The sequence below is a fragment of the Branchiostoma floridae genome, chromosome 3, assembly GCF_000003815.2.
Source record: "Branchiostoma floridae strain S238N-H82 chromosome 3, Bfl_VNyyK, whole genome shotgun sequence".
NCBI classification, from domain to species: Eukaryota; Metazoa; Chordata; class Leptocardii; order Amphioxiformes; family Branchiostomatidae; genus Branchiostoma; species Branchiostoma floridae.
In genome coordinates, this window is record NC_049981.1 from 29,810,031 (window position 1) to 29,822,550 (window position 12,520).

At 39.8% G+C, this 12,520-nt stretch overlaps 1 protein-coding gene across 50 annotated transcripts in view; it reads right to left on the reverse strand.

The window, feature by feature from the left end:
- LOC118410928 (collagen alpha-1(XXIII) chain-like) overlaps nt 1-12,520 on the reverse strand; it is a 130,985-nt gene that overhangs the window by 10,725 nt on the left and 107,740 nt on the right. For 36 of the 50 annotated variants that reach the window (XM_035812844.1, XM_035812855.1, XM_035812862.1 and 33 more), the window contains 9 exons: nt 12,100-12,135; nt 11,240-11,302; nt 8,324-8,356; nt 6,687-6,713; nt 5,832-5,858; nt 5,561-5,614; nt 4,695-4,721; nt 2,921-2,956; nt 596-682 (listed from right to left, as the gene is read on the reverse strand). In XM_035812844.1, the coding sequence (XP_035668737.1) occupies nt 596-682; nt 2,921-2,956; nt 4,695-4,721; nt 5,561-5,614; nt 5,832-5,858; nt 6,687-6,713; nt 8,324-8,356; nt 11,240-11,302; nt 12,100-12,135 (390 nt within the window). Of the gene's footprint in view, nt 1-595; nt 683-734; nt 822-2,920; nt 2,957-4,694; nt 4,722-5,560; nt 5,615-5,831; nt 5,859-6,686; nt 6,714-8,323; nt 8,357-11,239; nt 11,303-12,099; nt 12,136-12,520 lie in introns of all 50 variants that reach the window. The other 14 variants (XM_035812840.1, XM_035812893.1, XM_035812891.1 and 11 more) reach the window with 11 other exon arrangements.

The following is a 12,520-nucleotide window of genomic DNA, read 5'->3' on the forward strand; positions in this document are numbered from 1 at the left end:
CACTGAGCTGAGGTGGGCTAGTAGCACTGAAGTGGACGTTCACTTTACGTTAAAGTTCTGTAGGTCTCTCATGTCCCACAACTGAACTGTAGCAGGGATAAAGGTTCTTTTTTTTTGTACTAAGATACAACCGATCACCTTGATCTCGGAAGTTAAGTAACGCGCAGTCCGGTCAGTACTTGGAGGATGAGAGACCACCCAAGGACAGAGACCACCCAAGGATGACCAAAAATTCACGAATTTGTAACAAAATTGTAAAACTGGGGTCTCATGTTCGAGGAGGTGCCTCAATCATGTAAATCAGCCTCATTACTTAAAAAAAATTGGGAACCTACTGGCTGCAAATACACCCGATATTTAAACAGCTACACTGTACAGTTATTCCTTCTAAATCAGACAACCAAGAAATTAAAGTGGAGTGAGTGAGTGTGTGAGTGTGGCCTGAGCCTTAAGAGTAAGGCCCGACTACCACCGAGGTCAGATTTATGACAGGGATAGGAGGGGTGCACCAGGGCCGCAGCAGACGGCACAACATCGGTCACAGATACGACTCACGACGACGACGACACGGGCGGAGGGGGGACACCAAACTTACCAATGGACACGGAGCGTCCAAGCCCGGCGGTCCCGGCTCGCCCTTCTGACCCTGATGACCCCTCTTGCCTCTTCTACCTCTCTCTCCCTGCAAGCGTGTCACAACACAAGATAGGAAAGGATTGGCCGGGGGCACTTACCACAGGACATGGGGCATCTAATCCGGGAGCGCCGTGATCACCTTTTTCACCTTTTTTTCCTGATCTGCCTCTTCTACCTCTCACACCCTAGAGATGTCCACCAACACAGTGTAAAGAACACACCTCTTTCCCAACCACCTCGGACTATAGGACCATCCGATAATATGAAGCACTAATACTTGTAGGAGTTTGTTTTCTTGCTAGAACGTGGTGGGTGGGGGGCCAATCTACATTATGACAGAAAAGAGAGTTTTAGGACTACTTTGATGTCGTCCTTCAAGACCAATTTTAGGGGTATTTTCTTTTAAAAAGAGACAAGGACAATTTGATACTGCACATCTATCTTAGAAGTGCCACGTTCAAATTTTGAAACCACAAAGGAAACCAATTTGACAAGAAGTTGTACATGTTTGGACAACTTAAGTGTGCACTTAGATTTGCCTGTTAGCAACCGTTACAAAGAATGACCCAAGATAGAGCGACAGTCTACCTCATTCTAAAAATATCTTGCAAGAAACAGGGAAAAATTTAAACAATGCGATAAAATGGGAATTTTTTAGGCTTTAACTAGAGGGATTCATGTACGAGAAACGGGGAAAAATCAAAACAAAACGATCCAATAAAATGGAAACTTTGAAAAATTTTAACTAGGAGAGCATGCATTTCATCAAGGAATGGGATGATGTACCAGCAAAACAAACTCCATCAAGTATTGCCGAATGATATGATATGATGGTCCTACAGATGAGTAGTTTGTCCTGCCTTAGCCACAGTACTTGTAGATGCCGGACGCCATGCCACGAGTGCATTACCTTCGAGGATACTCATCCAGTTTGCACAACTGTGTCTGATTCTCCAAGACATGAGTGGTACTGGGAAAGAGGTGTATGCACACAAAACATCTCAACCTCTTCCCTTACACCCAGATGTTTTGTGTACATTCAAACGTCACTTGCCTAACTAAGCTTCCGAAACTTCCACCCAAATAAATGTTTGTTTGTTTTTAAATTTCAATACATCACAAAATCGTGCAGAATATATCGTGAATCGTCATTTCGTTTCTGTTATCATGGTTAGTATGTTAACTGTTGCAGTACATTTCATCACAGAGAAAAGATTTCAAGCCAAAGCTGGTCAAGTTCATTGCAGTGCCAAATGCTTCTTGACTAATTGCAGCTAAAGTGATGAGCTAAACTTTCAGCTATTAATTTTCCCCATGATTTATATTATTTTGTGGAAATCTTCCATCATTTTCCAGTTAAGAATATCTACAACTTGTGGTCATAATTTGGTGCTTGTGTTGTAAACTGCTGTCATACAAAAGTGTACAACCCTTGCACTTCTCAAGAAGCTTGGCACTGTTTCACATATCCACACGTTATCATCATGCTCAAAGAGTTAATAGCTTGTTATCCATGATATAAGCAACACTGCATGAACCGTCAGTTACGTCATGCCCAAATATCCGTGCTCATAACATTTGGGCTCTGTTTCTATGGCTGGATAGATGGCTTCATTGAGTTGTAGTCAGAGTTTTAGAAAAAGAAACTGAAAAATCTTGACTGCAATCATCAAGAGTTTGTTGGAGATTTTTTTCCACAAAGTAAACACTATTGCCTCCTAACTAGGGGTGGGTACTGGTACCAGAAATTCAGGTACAGGTACGGTCTAGGTCCAGAGAACCAGGTCCAGGTCTGGACCTGAACCTGGACCTTACTGTCTGTGAAAACTTGACTTACTTGTGAATGAGCGATACTCAAAACAATGGTCCATTTCACTACAAATGAATCTGTTTGGTGGTGTATCCTATTCCTACAGGCATTATATAAAATCCTATCTTGATGTAAACAACATGAATGCCAGTTTGACTGGAGAAGTCTCAAAACACATGATTGCCTGTATAATCTGTTCATTTTCTAGTAGGTCAATAATACGGTCTACTGATTTTTTTCAGGTCTGTCTTTTCCGGACAGGTCCAACTGTTTCAAGAAAAAAGGGTTTTGTACAAGTGCACCAAGACATCAGGTGTTGCAGTAAATATCTTAGTTGTGTTTTTATGTCATATATAGATATCTTGTATCCAGTGAACTCCAAAGCCACCTATCAGCACCTGGGATTGTTTTAAAGCCCCACATGTACAAGACTGTGAGGTTTTGAAACAACCCTGTTTGAACAACGGGACATACCTGATCACCCTTCTGTGCTGGAGGACCTGGATCTCCCTGTAGAAGTGTAAGAAGCAAAACTTTAGACACAAAAAAACACATGTAGGTATGAATGAATTTCAGCCTAAATGTAGTAACTGTTAGTATATTTTCAATTGTCATGCTGAGTTCTTTTAATATGAGATATGCTGGATAATTCCGTAGTCATATTTCCCAACTGGGGCCCAGCCGGGCTGTTTGGGGAAAAAAAGCCCATAAAAAAAGGGCATATAAAAATTAAGTTCATTATCACAACTTTTGTTAATGTTTTTTTGTGTCTTCTAGTAATTTGTAACATACTTTCCGTTCCTGCTTGGCCAGACCACATTTTGGAAATAAGACCATAGCATAACTGAGTAAGCTCCAAGCAGATGTTGGAGAGGAATATTGTAAGTTTTAATGTAATGTTTTGTGACTGCCAGGTTTCTCTTACAGCTTAAAAACTTAGCATGACAATTTATTCTTCAGAAAATCCAAGAGCAACCAACACAATTTACAGTATCAACAAATTCAAACGGAATGGGAAATTCACATCAAAGAATACAAGTTAATGTTGTATATCCATTTAGTACTCATAGAGAATTGTTAGCAAAGTAGAAAGGTTAAGTAAGTATAACAATAGACAGCTCTCAGTTAGGTAAACGATGACAAGAAATCACAAGGATCCTTGAAGGAAGAAAGAAAGAAAGAAAGAAAGACAGTAGTTGTTGCACAAGTCATGAATTAATACTCATTACGGATTAGGACAGACATTCGCTAACACATACTCCAGAACTTTAATACTTTTACTAATTTCTTTTCTATGGCTGCTGGCATATCATTTTCATAGTATTTCATGTATAAACTTTCAATTGGCCTATCTATTTCTCAGTTTAAATCAAGTATGACTGATTTCAAGAATGTACATGTACATAAAGATATCTTTTCCAGTTTGTTTACAGCATTCAACAAAGAGAACGCCTAAGCAACGGGTAACACGAAAATACGACAGAGATGAAATGGAATAGAGGAGATAGAGGATGTAACACAAGTTTACACATCTGATTACATGTACAGGGATGTCCAATGCTATCAATTCTTTCATATCGTACAAAACATAGTTAAGTTACAATTTCTGCGGACTTAGCTGATATCTGCAAAGTTTAAAATACTTTAAGAGGGAAACTGGGGGCCATTCCAATTCAAAGTATGCTTAAATTGGTTCAACATTTGATCACAAGCCAGAACCTGACGATTTTTCTTAGCTAACATCATGATAAAGACCCTTGACATTATAAATGTTAGTCTTTTTAAACAATCTGAAAAATTGTCATTTTACCAGTGTTTTACCCATCTTAGTGGTATCTTAGCATGAAAGTTCATCTGTGTTGGTAAATGACATTACTAGTATAGATAAACTAAACTTTAACAAACCAACACTAAAATTTGGGGCTAGTCCCAATCAATTTGTGTTGGTTAGATAAAGTTTAGCTTATCCTTAATAAGTGGTATCTTGCATATTAATTTGGATCTAAAGTGGTGGCCTTTATTTACAGTTCTCTTTTTAGGAAGTTCAACACAGATTAATGACTGAAAGCTTCACCCAAGATTTTTAGAAGAAGTGGAGAAAAAGTTGGTTTACTTTAATTTTGCAAGAAATGAAACTTGATAAAACTGGACACTCCCTGAGTTGAACAACGGACAAATGGATTGTTAGGTATGGTAACCAACGGTAACGGTAACCAAGGGTTACCACTACCTAACTTCACATTCGTACCTTGGGACCTGGAATTCCGTTTATCCCCTGGGAAAATAAAAATAATGGGTACCAAACTTAAGTTAATAGAAGCAACAAAAATATGCATTGCAAGCAAAATGTTAGTGTTAACATTATCCATGCACTCAGGCACAGCCAAATGGCTACTTTTTACAATCATAAAAACTTGAAATATGTATATGAAGTAGCTGGTAATAATACAGTAAAAGTAAAGTAAAACATGCATTCTTCAAAAACATGCTACTCAAAACAATTCACATGAATGAGTTGCAACGTGCTGTGTAACGAAGCAAAACCATGCAATATCTTAACCTCCGTCGGAGATTTCGAGCAGGGCTGCAGCCTTTAATTCTATGGGGGGGAGGGGGGCACTGGTTCGCGATTTTCAACGTTGGCTAGGTTCTCTTATGCCGGGAAAGGGAGATTGCCGAGATACTGTAAATGCAGAAATGTTCGCGGTGGATTAATGTTCGCGGTTTTCGCAGCGGCCGCTTCCCCCGGAATTTAAAACCACCGCGAACACTTATCCTTAACAGTAAGAGACTACAGTGCATGGTGCTACCGCGAAAAGTTCATTTTCCCGCTACCGCGAAATTAATCCCCGCGAACTTAAATGCATTTACAGTAATAAAACCTAGTCAATGTTGAAAATCACGGACCAGCACTGCCCACTCCCCCCATAAAGTAAAAGCTAGCCCCGCTAAAGTCTGCAACAACAGGCAAAAACAGTCATTTCTTTTTTAAAATGGAGTTATGAAAAACATGCAAAAGCACCATGCAAAATGTGAGGTGAAAATCAAAAGTGAATACGTGGCTAACAAGGGGTTTAAGGAGAGGGTGGAAATTAATTAAGAAAGGTTAGTTACGGGAATTCCAGGATCTCCTCTCTCCCCATTCAGGCCTTCATCACCCTTTGACCCCTAATGTTCCGTTCGGGGGAAAAGAAAATATGACAGAAAATGAAATATACAAAAAAATGGGAAAAATCAAATTATAGAATGTACAACATGGAAAAAGAATAATATAAAATGGAAGGTGGTGGAATACTTTCGTTTCAGTTTGTCTCACACCGCTTAGTAGGTTTGTAGTAATTGTAGTACTTAGTAGATGTTACGTGGCAGGGAGGGGTGAAAATACCTTAGGTCCGACCATGCCAGGAGCGCCCTGTACAGAAAAAGAGAGATGGATCATAAGTACTTTACAGTATATAGATATAAATTCGGCCGTCGGGCGATCCGACCCACAGTCGGGCTGGTACCTCGGGTGACACGGAATACACCGTGTTGTATTTTATTTATGTCATACCCACCTGCGAAAACCCATGTTTTGATGCGAAATGCGCCAGAAGTTGAACAAATTTGGTGCCCTCGAACAAAAAGTGTTACAAAAGTAATGTTCTAACGTCCAAATCCGGTATTCGAATTTTCGACGGCGCCCCACTTGTCCCGCTCAAAATAGTTCGATTTATTCGAATGGAGCCCGTGTGATACAACTTAGAGCCCGTCTGATACGGAAGTTATCACCCGGTCCGGAACACCCTTATCGAACGTTTCCGCGCCACAGGTATGACACAATATGAATTATGACCATATATTCTGTATCACCCGAGGTAAAAGTCCAAATGAGGGTTGGATCTCCCAACGACCGAAGGGTGGACAAAAAGTTTTTTGTCCTTCAAGAAATTCATGACACGAAATTGACCAAAAAGTATTTTTGTAAGCTTTAATAAAATCAGCTTATTTATACCATGCATGCCAATTTGTAGCACAAATTTTCAGTCAATGTCTGACATTTTCATGCAATCATCCTGCATTGGTAACTTTTCGTCGTGCGGATAAACGAAGTCACTAACAATGGAGTGAATGGGAGCCGGTTTGGGATATGGGGATTCTGTGCACTTGACCTAAGCGTGCGTTGTGCAATTAACTGGCTTCTACTGTATTAGTATTATCATCAGTACACAAGCAGTTTACATGCACATAATGTACTCACCGGAGGACCAGGGAGTCCATCCTTGCCCTGAAGGAAAAGTAGTACAGGTCCTAGGGTTAGTAACCATGGCAACAACATCCCTTCACATTCCCTCAATCCGTCATTCTCCAGTTAGTTCCAATACCATGGCAACGGTAGCCATGGTAACAGCAACCATGGGAATAATATCAAATCCCAGTTTATCTATCCCGATTAGTAATTTATTCCCAAAAACTGGATCATACATTGTAGGCAGTTTCCAATACGGATGATAAGAAATGACTTTTTGGGAAAAAAGTCCTGATAATCAAATACCGGCACTGACATGTGATGAAAGTTAGTTGAGTGAACATTTTCTACGGTGTAACGTAAAAAGGATAAAACGGTACTCAACAGGGTTTCGTGTTCAGGTTAGTGTATAGTATAGTGTACATGTAGTTGCCATCCTTCTGCAGATGGCATTTGTCAATGTTAGAGAGTTTTGCTACGTCATGCTCTGACCATGATGATAGGACCAACTGGCAACTGGACAATCATCCTGTCAGGACATACTATAGCAACTAAGTCAGGCCGGCTAGTGCATGGGGCAAGCTATCAGGCAGTCAGACAACCAGACTTTGTGTAGTGCTGCTGTTGAAATGCTGCCAGATAGAGACAAACCTGGGGGCTAATTTCCATGTTTAAACCAGAACAATACATTTCCTTGGCTCTTTGACATTTTTAGGTGAAAGCTACAAACAGAGGACAGGGAGGAAATCTTTGGTATGACTGTATTCGAGTGCATCAAGGCATAAACCTGGCCCTCAAGCAAGCTCTGTTTTCATCACGCTTTTCAAGTTGAGCATACTTTTAAACAATCCGGGCAACAAATCAGAGTTGTATTGTCTTATATATATGCTATGTCTACCTTGTTCCCCCAATAAGCTAAGCAGGACAGGTCAAGGGACTAGTGTTGAGCATTGTCAACCTGTTCGGTTTTTGTTTGAGTCTGTTTTTAGAAGCTACAATTTATAAATGAAGTCCACATGAGAACCACATGCGAGAAAAATGCCCCATGTACCGGCCAGCCTGCCTGTACGTATGTACGAGGATCATGTAGGTAATTGTAGAAGACAACCTCTAGTCAACCATACAAGCTTACGCCACATCCTTAGACAGGATGCGGGAGCCACATGCATGTACATGTAGTTCCCGTTAAGAAACGTAATTCAAGCCCACTGCCCATATGGCTTCTTCATAGCCTGCGCATCATCCAAGTTAGTTTACTGGGGCTCTCATACTCCCCTGTTGTGTTGGTGAGAAGGGAGTACATGTCTATGAGAGCACCAGTTAGCTAACCCATAACCAGGATGGCATTCAGGCTGGCTTCTTTTGTGGTAAGGCTTGAACAGGGTCTCCAGTTTCAAACTTTTTTTGATCCCACCCATTATTGAATTTTTCGCTGTTAAATCTGTAATTTTGTGTGTAAGAAAATATTCATCCATTCTATGTCAACAAGTTCAGATTTTGGAAGGATGGGAGGGGTGGGGGGGGGGGGTCCTGGAGACAGCCCTGGGCTTGAATGATGGCACAAGCGTGTACGGTTGGCTTGATGTTGTCCACTACAACATTGCCCACGTATGTACGAGGATAATGTTAGGGGACATCATTAGTCTTACCGGTTGGCCAGCTTTCCCTATCCCAGCAGGGCCCTGAAAAGGTGGCAATGGTAGCACAGGCATCACAAAACAACATTCCACACTCCACACACAGGGAGACAAGGGGATCATCCATTACTGGCACCAAAGGGGTCTACTCATCAGTAGTAGTGGGCTTGTTTTCTTTTGCTGAGGTAAGTAGTCCACACTACATGAAGAGGGGTTTACATGGGGTTTGTATGACAGGTCACAGAGGCTACGCTAGAATAGGTTCAAATTTGATTAAACCACATACAGGCCCTTTTGTTCAGCCAGCCCCAATTTTAAGCTTGTTTAAAAGTGCCAAAGTCAAGCCAATATCATCGTGGACATTATAAAGAAAATACAGTCATTACAAAATTTAAAGGAAAACCAAATTTTCACTTCTCAAACTGGCACATGACATTACAGCTATTCTAACTTTCATAATTTCAGAATATTGCCACTAAATGCACACAGTTTTGACATCCATTACATAAATACACATGTGCATTATATTTATATTTATATTTACTGAATCTAAGACAAACATTATATTGCCTTTGACTCTCAACAACGCATTATACAAAAATTTCACAAAAAGTTTTTTTTAAGAGTCCAATGCACAGTATCTAAGCCGTGCATTAACTCTTATGCCACAATTTGTTTGCAGCCAAAATAAGCTGATGGCATGTGCTAACTTATATGCAACACAAGCTAAAAAGCTTATCAAATGCACAAATCTACTAAAGACACTTCACGGCCTGCATTTTGTAAGAATTTTGATTCCTGTTTCCGCCGGTTTTCCAAAACTTTGTGTTCACACACACAGTCTGCAAAAGTTTGTGCCACAATCTACATTTTGTATGTGATTTCAGTGCAGACAAAATTAATCTGCATTTTTGAATACCATTATAAAGTTGAGGTTGAATGAGTTAAACTTTTAAACTGTTAATCATTATAAAATTTCAATCACAAGGGAATATAGCCTGGGTACCATCCGATTTCTACCGGGGATCCTTGCACTTGCTACCAGCTACCAGCTCCCAGCAAGTGCCAGGAGCCCTGGTAGAAATTGGATGGTACCCAGGCTAAATATATACTAAAGGGTATACACCAAATCCTTACAAAATGCAGTACGTATGAGTTTAAGATAATGCAAGTGTTACCTTATACATATGAGACAAAAACACCCCCTATCCATGGCAAGCACAGGGGGAAGTGACCATTGGTTAGTATGGTGAATGGTTAGTATTGGTGCACAGCAATTCTGTTAGCAAATGGCAAGCCGTTGTTAGCTGTCAATCAAATCCACACTGATTTCAACCTGACCAATCGAAACATTCCAGTCGACTGGATGTAAAGTTCTGAGATAAATGTTTCACTTCTGGATGAAGACATCGTCAATGTTTTAATTGATTGATTAATACTAATTATTTTGGCTACAAAAAAATACAAATGTAGGAAGGCAAAGAAACTAAGTATTCAAAAATGTTTCTTAAATCTACTGTTTCTTAAAATTACTGTTTTTTTCTGCAATTTTTAAGTCTATTTGAGAAGCAAAGTTGGACAACTTGGGCACCTGCTTGAATCTCAGTTTGTTCTTAGCCAATCCTTAAATTTCCTTAAGAAAGTTGTATTGCTGCACCAGTCTCAAAACTTTCACTGCAAGTCACCCTGGCATATTTATCGCCAAGATCAATCCAATCATGAGTAAGCAAGGGAAAAAAATGTTAACGGTTATGGATTCATGGTAATTTTCACACAATATGGACATGATGTGGGGGAGGGGGGGAGGGGCAAATGGTCATCAACATACTTGGTCACATGACATGGGTATAATAAGTACATATATGCACATGGCTACTGATGTGTCAATAGTTTCTGAGGGCGCTTTTCACCTGTGTTAGCATGACTTTGACCTGTGATCCTGGACAAATAATTGAAAACTTGCCATGTAATCCTAGAAAAACTTTTTTTCATCAAATGAAACTGAAACTTAAACATCCTAATGTTACGCATGCTGGTAAGATGATATGATACTTAGACAGATGTTGTATTTTTCACATCAAATTATTGGTCAGCAAAAACGTTGTTGAAAAAGCACAAAAGTATACAGTGGACCAAAGTCAGGATTATTCAACAAAACTACTTAATCAATTTCAATGCTTATCATTATCAACTACCTTTGTATTTTGTTTCATTCCTTTATCTACAAATGTAATTTAGCCAATCTATCCCTATATTTAAATGATTATGTTTAAATGTTATGCTAAATTTGCTTTCTTTTCATTGTTTACAAAAAGGCTATAATAATATCTGTGGTTGTCGTAATGACTACTGTACTTCACAATGAACTGAAAACCCACATACATGTACATGTATATAACGCCATGTTTCAATAGCAAACACTCCATTTTCTCCTGCAGAATGTCATTCATTTCCTGCAGAACGTTATTCATTATCTTATTTCGAATTTCTCTAATACCATTATGCAAAGACCGTCTTGATTTTATGTAAATTTGTCTTATACCTTTGTAAAGATATGTTATTTGGAGACCTACATGTATGCAATCAGCTGTGCTGCCTACAGGTCTGTGTAATGTACCGTCGCATTTTGAATAAATAAATTCTCCCTTCGCATTTTGAATAAATAAATTCTCCCTATTGCCAAACAAAATCTCCACAATACATTTCCTCTTTTACATTGATCTTCCATCTAGATGAGAGTGGTCAAACATCACAGGTAAAAGTTAAGCTGACAAAGGTTAAAATAGGCCCAAACACATCAGTTTGTGCTATACCGAGTGCCATTGCATACCCAAAAGGAAGATGGGGGATGGGGATGGGAGATTTAGATGATGGTTAGCATCACGCCACACACAGGTGAAGTCAGGCGGAAGTTTTGTGTGAACTTACAGGTAAGCCCATGGGTCCTCTGTCTCCCTTTGCCCCCGCTGGTCCCATTGCACCTGCCGGACCCTACGAGTTGGGAATGTCAACGGCACTACTCACTACACTAGCAGTGTCACCACTACATCATTGCTACCTCGCTAAGGGAGAACCTTTGCGGCGCCACCAGTGTCATTAAACAGCATTAATCATCAAGCCATGGCAGAGAGTGGGGTTAAAGCCGAGAGTCTATATGGGCTAACGCTAGTTCACCTTTATCTGGGGGGTAACCTATATCCGTTGTTTTTAACAATCATGGTATCAAGGGATATATGTTTGCTTTAACCTTTGTTTATTCATGAAAGCTCAAATCGGCCTGCAGGCCACATTGCATTGAGGTCACGAGGGAAGTGGTAAGGGTCATATAACAAAATTTGTAACAGAGCTAACAGTTACAATTTACATCATTATAAGTCCTAGTAAATCTATACACATATTTTACACATACATGGTACGAAATACGTAATGGTGAGAGCTGCTGCAGGATTCGAGTCCATTTTTTCAGTTGTTTCTGTTACATTTTGCAATATTGCAATAATTTGAAAGCACTGTTACTGTATCTAATTTCTATCTGTCTACTTGTTCCCCTGAATACCATTTAAAAAACAATGGATATAGGTTACCCCACGGATAAAGGTGAACTAGGGCTACACCGGTCAATCTAGAATGTAGTAGTGTCTCTGGGAGCTAGGGCAGTGCTATGTTTGTTACAATCATTACAGTACTACTATAATAACATATACATTTTGTTCCTAACATTGTACAATTTTTTCCCTCACAGCAAAGTCTGATGTAGTTTGTTGTCTTGAAGAATGCATGAAGCTTACCATTGCTCCCGTTTTCCCTGTGTCACCTACGTCGCCCTGTAAGTGGTCAACAGAGGTCTGTATAACTGGCAGTCAAAACAATCATACAACATGTCGTGTATCCTCTTCTTTGTATACATGTAACAGGGTTCTAGCTAGTCCGTTTTAGTGCAAAGGGTCTTACCTTACCTAGTCCCATACTCCAAAAGGCCACCATGTCATGAATAGATTTTCACCTAGATTACGTAGTGGTTCTTTGCAAGTATGTACTCCTGGAGTATAGCAATGTCTCATCATTTGCCAGCAAAATGAGCCAAAAAAGACAACAGATAAAGGCCTGCTATGGAGGCTATTCTGAAACCACCTCCGGAGCAAATCCTAGTATGAACAGGGTAATATCTTCTTGATATAGCAGCTTCCCAACATGTAAACATTGATACCT